Raw genomic sequence first — 14,474 nt, forward strand, 5'->3', positions numbered from 1 at the left:
GCTGAAGTAAAAAGGCGGGCTCTGATCACACCCCACCCAAACAAGAGCCAGTGTGAGTGTGACTGCGTGTGTATGTGCGTGCGCCTCCAGAGCTGGTGTGTAGAGTGGGTCGCTCTGAAGAAAAGGATTTAAGTCGTGGAGTGGGGGCTGGCGTGGGGGGGGCGCGTCATGCCTCCTCACGGCCGTGAAGACTCTGCTTTTCAGTTGAACTTAGTATTTATTTGCCACGTTCACGTGCTGAACTTTCTGGAATTCCCATTAAAGAGAGAGAAACCATTTCCGAGTCCCGGCTCTTCCCTACACATGCCCCCTGCTCTGACTGCCTCTTTCCGGCGTGACCCTGTTTGGGGGGGATCCAGGGTGGTGGCCTGGAGGAGGCACTTTCCCACCTCCCTCTGGCTCTCGGAGGCCCAAGTGCAGCCTGCGGTCGGCAGAGCACCAGAGCTGAGTCCGGTCTCGGGCCCCTCCGACTCCTGGACGGCTTTTCTTCCACACGGGCCTCACACATCTTCCTGGATGCAGTTTCTTTAAAACCAAGGTCTGAGTGACAGTGGTGCAGTTGGGCTTCCACGGCCCTCACTGGGGGCACCAGCACCTCTAGCTTGCCACAAGGCCCGAGAGGTCAAAGAGCTTATTTTCCCCCTAGAAAGCTCATTCTTGATATGTCACAATTTCGAAATCATTTCAAAGCCCAAAAGTTAAGTCAATCAAACTCCCCAAAAACAATCACCAGGTGTGTGGGGAGGCGGGCTTTGGATGGGTTACGGGAAAGGGGCGCCTGCACACGTGCCTCCATCTCACCGTGGCCTCGGTACGAGACACAGGTCCCCGGGGGGGACGGGAGAGAGCTGGCCCTCAGACAGTGCAGGCAGGACACACACGAGGGGGGGAGGTTGGGCGGGGGCTGGGGCAGAAACCTGGTGCGGGAACCATCTGCCAGTCCCCGTAAGGGGGGATCTGGCAACTCCCCGCCCCATCTACTCCCCATCAGCAGGGAGGGAAAGGAGGACACGGCCCACCCTGATCTGGAGCCACAGGCCATGCAGTGAGAGACCCCCACATCCATGCTCTTGACAAGAACATTTTTATCGTTCCAAGTAAACGGCAAAGCAGCCATTTCCATGATGAGGTGGGAATGGTACAGCTGGGTGGTTCTGGAAGGGCACAGAGGACCCCGAGAGCATCCCTGCCTCCCTCTCAGCGCCCCCACCTCTGCTGGCAGACACCCCAGAAAGGCAGGCTACAAACACCTCGCTTGTTCGGTTTGTTTTTATTTTCGTACAAACGGTTGATTCCATGGCCACTGTGGAAAAGAATGACCCGCTGAGTAAATATTGGCTTAAGGCATAGAGCAGGGCGGCTCGCTACTTCTCTATCGAATATGGGACGAGAGGGGCCCATGCTTCCCACGGACGGGAGGGGAAACCAGTCTAGCCATGAGAAATGCTACTACAGAGATCTAGATATATGTACACGCCGAGCTCCAGGGCTGTGGCCACGCCGACCCGGCCCTTGGCCGCCCCCCACCCCCCCGGCTCTGCAGGGCACCGCCTCGAATGTTCCCGCCACAGAATTCCTCTGCACGTGAAAGGCAAAAGGTGAAAATGCTGGCCAAAGGCAGCTCGGAGCTCCGGCTGCCACGGTGTTGTTCTGGTTCAGTTGAAGCAGCCACTGAGGGCGGAGGTCTGGAGATCCCTCGCAGGAAGAGTCGTGAGCACCATCGGTCCCTGGGGTCTCCTGGCCAGGCCCCCCGGATCAAGCAGTCAGCGGCGGCCGCCGGGGCTGTCAGCCAGGCTGTCTCCGATGTGTGGTTTCAGATCCCGGCTGCCCCAGGAGAGCATGGACATGGGACAGTCGAGGCTGGTCCCCAAAGTGCAGGGCTAGGGGTGGGGGCTCCATGTGCCTCAATGTTCAGGGTAGGAGGGGTGCCTATGGACCCGTGGAATGTCAGGACGAGGCCAGGCTGGGAGTCGCTGGGAAAGTCACCGAGGTGCCGTACCGGGAGTCAGGCCAAGACCAGGGAGTGTCAACATGGGCCCGCGGGTGGGTGGCGCGCGCTCCAGCCCGGCCTCCGCAGCCAGTCCAGGGGCCGAACATGCACGGGAGAGCAGAGCGCTCGGTTTCTGAAGCAAGGGGGATGGGGCCGGGCAACGAGAGGACGCACATGCGTGCTAATATACGGGAAAGTGGGGTTTGAGGGAAGGTTCTAGCAGATCCCAGGGGAGGGGCCTCATCGGGACAAACTCATCTCACGTCGCGCGTCTTAAATACCCAAGTGTCCGTTATACATTATCCCAGCGTCTTCCGGCGCGGCCTGCACAGCCACGTGTGCCAACTGATCACCACCGTCCTCCATCCCAGCCTGTGGCCGCAGCAGGCGCGGCCAAGTGCTCCGTGCCCGGCCCTACCTGAGGGTTCGCTATTGTACTTTTTGATAAAGCCCTTGATGCAAGGCTGACATCAAAAAAGTCTTAATACATTACTGGTTTAGGAAAATTCTAGTGCACTATGGACACTTTTTTGGGGGGAGGGAATAAAAAAATAAATACGGAGTGGAAGGCGCCCTCCCTCCCACTCCGAGGAGGGTGCTCCAGGGAGGATGCTGGTGCCAACCACCTGGGAGGCACCAGGACATGTCCAGGGTAGCACCTGGGGGGCAAGCCTGGCCCCCAGCAGGGGGCTCTCTCTCTTCTGCGACTGGCTGTGGATGGGTGTGGGAGCACAGGCCGGGGGAGGGGCGAGGAGAAGTGGGCAGGTGGCTCTGTGAGGCCCGCTGCCCACGCAGCCCTCAGCCCTTCCCTACTGCGGTAGGCCGGCTAGCTGGGTGTGGGTTCTAGGAGCAGAGACCGACAGCGGGGTGCAGGTGGAGCGGAGGTGGGGTGGGGGTCAGATTATGGGTTGCTGCTGAGCAGGAACTGGAACGGAACCAAATATTTTCGAATGAGCCTGGATCTGCCCTGCGGAGCCGAGGACTTCCTTCCCCGGCTGACACGTGGCCCTCACACTGGCCTCGGGAAGGGGGAGTGGCTTTTTCGCTTTTTCTCCTTTTACACTTGGGGCCCCCTACCCAAAACTTGCCTCCGAGGAAAAAAATCGTGGGTATTACAGCAAAACCATCGGATATGCTCCGAGATGGTCGCCTGGGAAGAGGGAAAAACTTGGAACAGCCCAGAAGACATCCAGGGTGGCGACTCCTCCCCAGCACCTGGGTGTTCCGCTCCCGGCTCCCTGCACGAACAGCAATGGCCTCCGAGGCGGGCACAGAAACTCCCAACCCAGTGCAAACCGCTCCCTCCAGACCTCAGTGGTGGGGGCCAGGCCAGCAGCTGCCCTGCAGCGACTGGCACCTGAGCAGGGGCCTCGAGGATCCCGAGTTGGGGAAGGGGCAGGAAGGGCCGTGGGCGGGCCGGCTGCCATGTGCAGGAGGGAGGAGAGAAACAATGGAGCAGGCAGGAGGCCCCTGAGCAGAAGCGGAAGCCAGCGTGGTTTCTAGGGGGGCCAGGGTGCACCTCTCCCCCAGGGAAGGCTCCCGGGAAACATGAGGAAACATGCTTTCTCACGATACTACCACAGTACAAGAGAGCCCCCTAAGTGCCTAGTCTCCCCCACCTCCAAAATAACCCAAAGCTACTTTTTATAAAGGTTAAAAACAACAATGTGTTGTAACTCTATTTTCTCTTCCAAAAAAAAAAGGGGGGGGGAGAATGAGAATGAGAGAGAGAGAGAGAGAGAGAGAGAGAGAGACAGACAGAGAGGGTGGAGGGGAAGAAGAGAGAGGAAAGAAGAGAGAGACAGATGTATTTGGCATTTTCTCTACTTACTCCTGAAAAGGGAAGGCCCTGAGATTAGTCTCTGTGTCCTGCGACCGCAGGGCGCCTCACACCCCGGGGTCGACCCTCGGTCCTCCGCTAGCCCTTCGCAGTCCCCGCCTTCAGCCCTGGAGCTGCCGCTTCTGAGATGGGCTCAGATCCTTGCAGCGCCGATGCTGCGGCCGGGCTGTCGCCAGCGCTGTGCCCGCGCTCAGTCGTATCGCTGTCCTCAGTGGAAACAGACCCGGTAGCAGAGGTAGGCGCCGGCCGAGAGCACCGCGGCCACGCACATGTGCACCAGAAAGGGCCTCCAGGGAGCGGCCGCCCGCTCCTGCTCCTCACGGGCTGCCGAGGGCTCCCCCTGGGCATGCTCGCCCCCCGTCACCCGCCGTCGGACTTCAGTGTCTTGACTCGTGCTGCCAAAGGAGGTGGAAAGACGAGTTACTGCCTGAAGGAAGTGGGAGGAAGGGGAAACTGGTGGTCTGCTGCCCACAGCCCCCACCCCCAGGAAGCCCTGAGACGAGAACTGAAGAGGTGGGGACTGCCTGAAGAACCCCCCACGACTACTTTGGCTACTTTGGCCTCAGGCGGCAGCCACGGCCCCACACAGGCCTGCTGGCCCCAGGAGCGAGGCTACCCATGTTCTAGGTCCTGGGCTGTCTCGAGGGAGGCCTGCCTCTCACCTCTCGCCTCCCAAGCTTTTCCCGTCTCCCCTCACCTCCACCAGAAGGGCGCGCGCGCACACACACACACACGGGACACACACACACGGGACACACACACACACACACACACACACACACACACACACACACACACACACGGGACACACACACACACACACACGGGACACACACACACACACACACACACACACACACATACACACACACGCGCGGGCCTCTGGGGAGACAGGAGGCTGCAGGCAGCAGGGTAGGCCTGAGCTGATCTGGCCGGCACCACAAGGTGGCGCCAGCGCCCCCAGTCAGCCACTCTCTCGCAAGGGCCCCAGGAACCCTAAAGCCTTCAGGCCTGCCCCTCTACCTTTCCAGGCTCGGGGGGACGTTTAAGGGGGCTCGAGTTTCTTCCTTGATGGGGCCGTCCACTTTGTCCGCCTCAGGCTCTTCCTTTGCCCACTGATGATTTGGGAAGAACTCCTTGCATTTGCCGTTGTGTGGCTCCAGGATGCGTTTGGGCGGCCGGGGAGGAGGGGGCAAGTGCTCGGGTGGGGGGTCCAGGTCCTCGTGGGAGAGCTCCTTCCACTGCTCCTGGAGAGGGCGGCAAGCGGGGCTGCAGCGCACTTGACTTGCACGAGGCTGACCCGGGTTCCATCCCCGGCACCCCAGAGAATTCCCGGAGCCCGTTGGGAGTGATCACTGAGTGCAGGGCCCTGGAGGAACCCCCGAGCACCGCCGGGTGCGGTCCCCCCTCCCCAGCCCTCCCAAAAAAGGGCAGCAAGAGGCAAGCCCCACTGACTGGTTCGGAAACCCACCCCTTCCTAGGTGAGGGGCTCCACACAGGGACTCGGGAGAGAATCTCTGCCAACAGCCTCCTACCACTACCAAGGCTGGATGCGAGCGTGCATCATCGCGGCAGAAACAGGACTCCCTGCGCACGAACAGGGCTCTCTGGCCATTTTCTCGGACGCGGGACAGTACTGGGGCCTGTACAAAGGATCAGACCCTAGACCCACCCGCTGAACCACAGCAACGCTGACCTGCACGGAGGCGTCTCCCATGATGAATTTGGCACCTTCGATCACAGCCAGGTAGGAGAAGCGGAGCTGGTCCGCTGTCTGGATCAGCCCCATCCGGAATTTCCTCATTTCTAACAGGACCTTCCTGATGTTGACAGATGAAGGGTCTTTCCTTCTGTCCATCTGAAAGACAGGGAAGAGGCACCGTCGGGCCAACTCTGCCCACAAGGGCAGTGGGACTTGGTTCTGGAGGCGAGCTCCACTTTCTGCTAAGGAAAACCCAGAGCATGAAACTGGCAGCCGCTGAGTACAGGGCAGAGAAAGAGGAAGACGGGCTGTGGCCCCTCCCGAGCCCCACAAGCATGACAGCAGTCCCCTCACCAGGGCTACTCTGGGCACAAGCTCCTTTCCTGGACCGCAGCCGAGAAAGGGCAGAGCGTGTGGGCCGCAGAGCAGCAGAGGCGCAACGGCGCCCGGGCCCCCTTACCAGCAGGAGGCACGTGTCAGCCAGACAGAAGGTGCCCGACCGGCCGATGCCCGCGCTGCAGTGCACCACGATGGGGCCGTACTCCAGGCTGAGGGATCCCGACTCGCGGACTTTGAAAAGGAAGTTGAGGAACGAGGCTGGCGATTCGGGAACTCCAAAGTCAGGCCAGGTGGTATAGTGGAAGTGTAAGATCTCGCGAGTCTCCTGAGACTGGAAGGAGAGAGCCGTTCTGCGTCTGGGAATCAGGCCCCAAGGTTCACTGCCCCCTGCCCTGCGTGCCTCTCCCCATCTCCTGACGAGCTTCTCAGGACCCCCGCCCTGTCCACTCAACCTCCCAGTGGACACCCCTGCTCTGGGGACAGACCCGCCAGCTGCCTCTGTTCTACAGGGTGCCCCTCCTCTGCTCTCGTCAGCCCCCTGCCCCCTCCACGTCGAGGTGAAGAGACACACCATGTGTGGCACGTATGTGGCACATGGAAAGAAAAGGAGCTAACCAGGTCACCAAAGACAGCTGAGGCCGGCAAAGCTGACCATGAATGGCCCAAACTGGGGCTCACTCTCCACTCCAGAGCTGGGGTCCTCCCACCAGATGGAGGGTGGCTCGCCTCTGGAAGTTTTCCTAGGGGCCCCAACTGCTCCCCAGAAACAGAGAGAAGGGGCTCTGGGGAGAGTTCAGCTCAGTCCTCCAGTCAGGCCCAGAGTGTCCACTCCCGGGGCATCGGGCAGTGCGCAGGTCCCCGGGCGTGCATGCAGATCTTTCCTTCCTTCTCTCAGGGCACCCAGCACAAAGGGGCAAGCACGGGAAGGCGGGCAGGGGGCTCGCTTTGCGATGGCGGGCATAGGAAGGTGGCGGCAGGCAGGACCCAAACCAGTTCTACAGGGCTAAGGGCAAAATGCTTCAGACCAGAGATCTGTCTTATCAACATTTTCTTTAACTGGCCAGAATCTCCCAGAGGTCTCGGGCCAGGCTGGGCTGGGTGAGAGGCACCGTCTCTCACAACATGCATAGCTTGAGGCCTGGATGATGCAAATTTATGGACGCACCAACAGCCTCACCCCACCAAGCACCCCATTCCCTTTATCTTGGGGTGAGCAGACAGAGTGGTTAGGGTGCACACCTACCAGGACCCAATCTGGTACCACATGGACTTTCAACGGGTGTAGCCCTTTCCCCAAAACCCCGGCCCCGGAGGCCCCGAATACTGAAGGGCTGGCTGGAGCATCTCAGTCTGGATGGTCGGGAATCACTGTTGGGTCCCCAAGACATGCTGAACACCATTTGGGAGTTCCCCTGCCACCCCCCTCCCATCACTTTGGGCTGAGCAGTAGAACAGGACCCTCCTGTTGAATACCTGGCAAAACACACTCTTACCCAGACACTCCAGAAAAGCACCTGAAAATGTATTTAACAACCAGATTAAGAATCCATGTTGGATTCTTAAGTAACTTCTTTCATTTACACCTTGACAAAGTGGGGCTTGCTCCTGTTTGCACCCCATCCCCCTCCATGACCATACCCCGGCTCTTTCCCCAGGAATCTCCTCTGGGCTTGAACACATCTGAGAAAGACTCTGATAAAACAGTCTCCTAAGAGCAAACAGAGAGCTCTCCACACTGCGACCACCAAGCGACTGCGTTCAGTCACGCATGCAGCACCGAGTCCCACGCAGTCTGAATTCCATCTCCCTCAACAAGCAGGGCGAGCTGCCTGGAGCTGGCCAAAGTTCACTCTGAACATCTGTAGCTCCAACGGCGGAGTATCCTCGCGAGTGCTCAGGAGCACCAAGGAAGACTCCTTTACCCAGGACATGCCAATCTGGGAAGGCACCACTGAACACAGTGCCCAGCACGCAGTTCCCTCCCTTGCTTGCCTTGGTGCCCAGGCACTTGCTTCCCTGCTTGATGGGAGACAAACCCCAGGACACCCGGCCCACGGTGGTGCCACCCAAGCACAGGGAGGCGCAGCCCTCACCGTCAGGTTCTCCAGCTCCAGCTGCCGCACTGTGTAGTAGGACTTGATGTCTTCCGAGACCAACGTCAGCTTCAAGTTGGTGTCTTCAAAGACCATTTCCTTCTCCTCCTTTTGGGGCCAGTACTGCGCGCACTTTAACTGGGGGAGGAAGGACACTCCATAGGGTTACTGGGCCCCCATGGCCTCTCGGAGGCCCAGGCTGACCGTCATCATCGTTGGGGCCAACTGGTCTCCTCCTGGGTGGACAGGGAGGGACTGAGCTGTGCTGACCAGTCCCCTGGCCCTACCTGGAGGAAAGTACTGGGCTCTGATTCTTTTCTTTCACCTCAGAGGTGAGGCTAGAGGGCATGGCCCGCTTGTTTCCCTGAAACTCCTGACCGCTCCTTCTCCTGGGGTGAGGATGGAGACAGAAGCCTCTAGGAGTTGGTCTCTGAATGCTGGAGGCATCCTCTGAGGACTGGGGTCCCCCACTGCCCTGCCCAACCCCCTTCCATTCTGTTGTTGGTCCTATCCAAATTCTTCCCATGTTCTAGATCGCTTCAAAATTACTTGACAGCCTGGATTAAAATGTAAGCCACTAAACCATGTTTCTCTGAAGTGAGAGAGAACACCCAAAGATCCGGTTTCCTGTAGGCATTAGGAAGTGCCCGTCAGAGTCTGTGGCCTGCTCTGCTCTGCCAGGATTCTGGGCCAGGTGCCGACACTGCGGTGGGCTGTTCTGGCCAGGGAGTGGCAGTATGATCATGACAGACACCTAAGGGATTATAACTGCCAACGTCAGACAGCCCCAGGACAAGGGGACACATGTGTGACACCTGGAACCCAGTTTAACGCTGCAATGACAACTCAGTGGCTGGGGCCAAGGGCTGCTTTTCAGACCACAGCCAAGCCCCATGCTGCCTTTCACAGGGAAGCCTCTGGGGCACACACAGGCCTGGGCCCGCTGACCTGGTTAGTAAGCCGTCCTCACCAGGACCCAGATGGCAAGGCAGCACGCTGGCCAACTGCGGGTACTCCCAAGTGAACAGGGGCCTTGGGGCCAGGCCAGCCCCCAGAACTCTGTACTGGCATCATGGAGGATGACTCAAACCTCTTAGGGTTGAGGGACACAGAAGCCGGCAGGCAGGGATACCTGAGGACCTGCTGCCCTGCGCTTCATCAGGAGGATTCAGGAGAGATCCTGCCCAGATCTGGTTCACAGAAGCTACCAACTTCCTGCGGCCAATCAGAGTCCCCACCCCGCCGCCTCCAATGGCTAAACTCAAGTTTGGGCTTAAACCCACAGGCTCAGACCCTTCAGACGACCCTGTTCCACCCCATGAAACTTCCTGCACAACTGTTTCCCAGGATGCAAGGGGTCCCTGAGGCAAACACGGAGGCTAGCCAACAGTAAGGAGGGCGCATCCTTGCTCAGAAGCTGGGGCCAGGTAACAAACCTGGCAGACTGTGCCTGTCATCGAGCTGCGCCCAGAGGCAATGAATGTCCTCTAGCTCCCCAGTCAGCTCTCCGGGGGTGATGACATTGACGCCAAAAAGAAAACGTCGATCCCCAGAAAACTTGCGGAATCACATCTGTATGCTGCTTTTCATGATAATTTGCATGTCCCGGGGCCCCGTGTGGGAAGCAGAGTCAGACAGGAAACAGGGACAGCTGGCACGTGATCAGGGGTGGCCAGAGCCCAGCCAAGCAGCAGGGCCTGGGGATGCACCAGCCACCACAGGGTGGCGCAGGCACAGCCAGCAGAGGCTGGTGCTAAAGGGAGAGCTCTCGCCTCCACTTCCCGGAACAAAAAACCTGCCATCTCCAATGACGGCCAGCTGTCCAGCCTGAGAGCAGGGTTCTCAGTTTGGGGATTATCCCAGGCAGAGACCAGAGCTGCACACAGAGCCCACCCCCAGCTTCACTGCTGCCCAGACCCTGGGCTGCAGGAACCCAGTCGCTGCCCAGAGCGGTGACACTTAAAACTTCGCATTTCACAAACCCAGCTGGTGAAGCTGAGGAAGAGTGAAAACCTAGATTCCCGGAGATGTTTTCTTCTATGACAAATGGCATGATTTCATCGCTGACCACTCGGCAAGCCCTCAGGAACCGCTGGACAATCAACACTTTCCTCTCTGAAGTGGGGCATCAAGCCCCGAGTTTGGACCATGCCTGATAGTTTTCTTGGGAGGGGAGGGGCAGGTGGCTTCCCCAGAGTCCTGTGCTGGAGGCACCCGAGGAGTTTGTAGAGTGGGTGCCCAGAGGAGCCCCTGGAGGCCTGCGTACCCCTGGTTCTCTGCTCTGGGCACCCAACTTCTTGCTTGTTTCCACATTCCTCTGGCAGTTGGTGGAAACTGACTGGTGCTGAAACTCACTGTGGACCATAAGGTGCCCTGCACCCCACAGGGAGTTCAGGAGCCAGGCATGCAAAAGGCCTGGAGTGATGGGCAGGAGGCATACTGGCCACAGTACAAGTGGGTGCTGGGATTTGCTCCTGAACCCAGGAAACAGGGCAAGAAACGTCAACAGAAAAACATCAGGCTGCCTGCAGTTTGGAAGGGAGGAAGCTGGGGGCGGGGGAGGCAAAACTCAGCAAAAAAGTGGGGTGTGGATACTTGGTTTGCAGTGAGAGACCCTCTGGAGGCAGGAGTGCAGGTGTGTGTGTAGGGGGGGACACAGGGGGGAGGCCCAGGGAACGACCAACCACCAGCCCAAATATACTTCGAGAAGCAAATACACTTTGCATGGGGGCAGAAGGCTGACAGGGCCCTGAGCACAGGCATGGGCAAGGCAGTGCCAACATGTGATAGGCAGCCCCGGAACCCAGTGGCCCGGGCTCACTCAGCAGGTGGCACGCCGGGGCCAACCCAAAAAGCAGATGTGACACAGATGGCTGCGGTGGCATCGGGAATAGACAGAAACTGCTCCCACCGGTTCCATGACACAAGAGCGGCAGCACAGTTCCCTGGGGTCAGGGGGCGGCGGGGCCCTGGAACCAGGGGCAGAGCAAGAGCCCGGACAGGGCAGACTTACCGAGCCTTTCTCCATCACGCGGTTGAGCATGACCACGCCCCTGCTCTTCTGCTCCCACACCATCTCCCAGAAGTGGCCGCACGTGTTGGGCAGAGGGCCCTGCAAACAGTCCACAAAGGCATCATTTCAACAGCAGCCAGTGGGCGGGGCCGGGGACCACAATTCTATTTCTACCAGGTGGTGAGGGGTCACTTCCGCCCACTCTCAGTGCAGGGCTGGCCAAGCGAGGAGAGAAGCATGACTCTGTGCTCTGCCTTGGGCTGGCTGAGGGGCTCTGCCAGGTGTCCCCTGTAGGGGGGCATGGCATGTGGGACACAACTGGGTTTTTAACAGATTCAAAAGGGAACACTTCCAGCCAGGGAGTGTTGGATGTGACCTGGCACCTGAGCTGGGGCCTGGGGGCAAGTCATTTCACTGTTCCAGCCTCAGTTTCCCTTGCAATCTCACTGATTTTGTTCACAGGGCCATGAAAGTTTAACTATGTTCAGAGACATCAAAACTGCGTCACAGCCTCTGGAAACATCCAATTGTGGGGACGAAGATCCGGGGAGACCTGATCACCTGGCTCAGAGAGCCTGGACCAAGGAAGAAAGAAGTGGACACCTGGGGTGTGTGTGTGGGAGGGGTGTCACGAGTCCAGCGTCCCTTCTGTGTGAGGTTCATACTGCTGGGAGGGCACCCCTACAGTCTCCTCCAATGGTGCTGCGTTGAGGACGGTGCTCAGGCCCACCTGGAATCTTCTCCATCTTTCCCTCTCTCCCCTGAAATTCCTTCCACACATCCTGAGGCCTCGAGTTTCTCATTTTCCTCCAGAGCTCACCTTGGACCTGCACCTGCACCTGAGCCTCCGTGGTAGGGCACCCCGACAGTGGGGCTGCCATCTGATGGCCATCCCCCTGCAGCCTCCTCGCTAGCCATCTGGGCACGAGGACCAATCAGAGGGTTTACCACAGCTGCAGTTCTTGGCTTTCTCAGCAGCTGGAGCCTTTCCTGCCCATCCCAACCCGAGTTTAAATGAGACTGAGAGATCATTTGGGATTTAAAAGGAAACACCAAATGCAGCATTTTTTTTGGGGGGGGGGGTTCAGGACTTATTCCTGGCTCTGCACTCTGGGATCACTCCTGGCGGAGCACAGGGGACCCTATGGAATGCCAGGGACTGCACCTGGGTCTGCCCATCCAAGAAGTGCCCTCCCCACTTCTCTACACTCCAGTCCCAGCAGCCGACAGATCCTTCTTGAGGGATGTGGGCCAGGGTCTCTGCTGTTATTCTCTATATTTCTACACCTCTAGCATTCAGAAAGATAGAGACAAATACGGAAACTAAAACCCTAAGAAAAATTCTCTTGGTTTTGTGCCTTGGGAAAAGCTTCAGTCATTTGATGAAGGGTGCAGCAGTGTGGTCAGACTGCTCCCTTCTGTGAATCCCAGCATGTGGACAGTCAGAACCATGGCAGGTACCTTCCAAACCCACGGAACAGGGGTGCCAAGTAACTGCCAGGGACTGGGGAGGGAGCAGGGTGGGGGACGACAATGGGGCATGAGTTTCCATGGTGGTTTCAACATCAGGCACCTTCTCAAACTTGGCTGTGGCCTCCAGACCCTGGGGGGTGGTTGAAGGGCTGCAACCAGGAAGTCAGAAACCTGCATCTAAAAAGAGAGTCCCTGAAAAGCCATCTTGGCCACTACCTCTTCCGAGCACTCGGCTACCACCAGGCCCCTTCCTCCTTGTCACCCTGGCCCAAGACCCGGGCAGTGAGGGCCTGGGAAAGGCCAGAGACCGTATGTACAGCAAGGATGAACCCGGCAGTTCACAGGACAGAGTCCTGCTGGGCTGATGACCAAAAGGAACCGGGGCAATGAAGAAGCACCACGCACCGCAAAGCAGCCTGTGCTCATTAGGTTTTTTGTTTGGTTTGCTTTTTGGGTCACACCTCAGGGGTTACTCTTGGATCTGCACTCCTGGGCAGTGCTCAGGGGACGGTATTGGGATGCTGGGGATCGAACCCGGGTTGGCTACATGCAAGGCAAAACAGCCGACCTGCTGTACTATCGTTCCTGCTCACCGCCCTCCTCCCCAAAGGCTTTTCATCCCCAGCATCATTCTCAAGCTGCTGCTCAAACCCCCCTAGAGCGGAAAACCTTGAGGTCACCAAGGAGTCTAAATGCTCTGGGATAATGTGAACCCAAGCATGTCGTGCTCCCCTGCCCCCAGAGCTGTAAACCCTGAGGTCACTGAGGATTCTAAATACTCTCTATGCTTGTGTTTGAACCCAAGCATGTGTGTTCCAGCCAGAGAGCTGGGCTGGCACTGCGGCATCCGGATGGACGCCTGGCCAAGAACCCTGCTCTACTGCTCACCGCCAGCTTCATCAAGAGCTCCTGGCCCTGCCCTGCTCGAGGCCCAGTGCTCCCTGAGGCCCCTCTGGGCCCCTGCCCACAGGCTACTCTGCTGCTCCTGCTCTCCCAGAGTGTCAGGCTTCCCGCCAAACTGAATCCCTGAAAGGTTTCCCCTGGTTGCTCTTTTGGTGGCCCAACGACCACCTTTCTCAAGGATGCCTGAACACCCTTTAGTCAACGGTGTGTGGGGCAAAGCTCCACACAACCCTTAGGTAGTCGTTTACCTGGGTCAGGATATAACTCCTCTGGGCTTCTTCCATCCGGATCAGACTAGCATTGATATAGTCGTTGTCCTCTTGATGCAGCCGAACCCGACTGTGATCAACTGAAAGGCAAGGCAGGCCCCAGAGGTTAGCCCTGTGGAATCTCAGAGTCCACACTGCAGTGCACGCCCAGAGGTCAGCCCTGCAGAATCCCAGTGTCCACACAGACAGTGCGGCCAGTCCAGGAAAGTGAAGGCGTCCACACCAGCTGCGGATGTGCTCTTGTAACTGAGGTGCATCCTCAAGTCGGGGGAGCACAGTGTTCCGGAAAGGCTTCCTGAAGGATTTCACAGAATGCTAAATAGCAAGAGAGAAGCTACAGTACACACAAAATCTCATCCCACTTGGGGAAAGGTTCCTGGGTCAGTTCCCCGAGGGTAATGAGCAACCCGACAGGGTGTGGGGGGAACAGTGGGACAGATGTGGAGATTCAGATGTCGAACAGACACTCTGGTAGGGAAAAACATTAGAGAGGCTTTATCTTTACAAGGAAACAAAATACACCACAAAAATACCCAGTCCCTGAGGCCAGGGTGCTAAGCCCAGCCATCAGGTAGGGCCTGTGAACATATCTCGTCCCCACAGTGGTCTGGAGAAGAGACCTACACAGCATCAGCAGCAGCAGCGCCTGTCGATCTTTATTCAAATACAAATACTTAGGTAATACTAAGTGGACCGTGGGAATAAAAATTCTGCAAACAGTGCAATAGGAGGAGGTTCAAACAACTCTGTAGTGACCTTGGGTGGACAATTCAGCTGTTGGGGGGCTGTACTTTCCAGGTGCCAAACAAAGACAGTGAGCCCCTTAATTTTTCCCTCGGAGACCCCCTAACC

At 58.1% G+C, this 14,474-nt stretch overlaps 1 protein-coding gene across 2 annotated transcripts in view; it reads right to left on the bottom strand.

The window, feature by feature from the left end:
• Positions 1–1,253: 1,253 nt before the first annotated feature.
• PTPN1 (protein tyrosine phosphatase non-receptor type 1) overlaps positions 1,254–14,474 on the bottom strand; it is a 56,738-nt gene continuing 43,517 nt past the window's right edge. For both annotated transcript variants that reach the window (XM_056106940.1, XM_056106941.1), the window contains exons 3-9: positions 13,602–13,702; positions 10,978–11,076; positions 7,965–8,102; positions 5,993–6,202; positions 5,527–5,688; positions 4,854–5,077; positions 1,254–4,225 (exon numbers count right to left, since the gene is read on the bottom strand). In XM_056106940.1, the coding sequence (XP_055962915.1) occupies positions 4,039–4,225; positions 4,854–5,077; positions 5,527–5,688; positions 5,993–6,202; positions 7,965–8,102; positions 10,978–11,076; positions 13,602–13,702 (1,121 nt within the window). In that variant the 3' untranslated portion in view covers positions 1,254–4,038. The remainder of the gene's footprint in view (positions 4,226–4,853; positions 5,078–5,526; positions 5,689–5,992; positions 6,203–7,964; positions 8,103–10,977; positions 11,077–13,601; positions 13,703–14,474) is intronic.

Source organism: Sorex fumeus, unplaced genomic scaffold (assembly GCF_029834395.1).
Source record: "Sorex fumeus unplaced genomic scaffold, SorFum_2.1 ptg000150l, whole genome shotgun sequence".
Classification (NCBI taxonomy): domain Eukaryota; kingdom Metazoa; phylum Chordata; class Mammalia; order Eulipotyphla; family Soricidae; genus Sorex; species Sorex fumeus.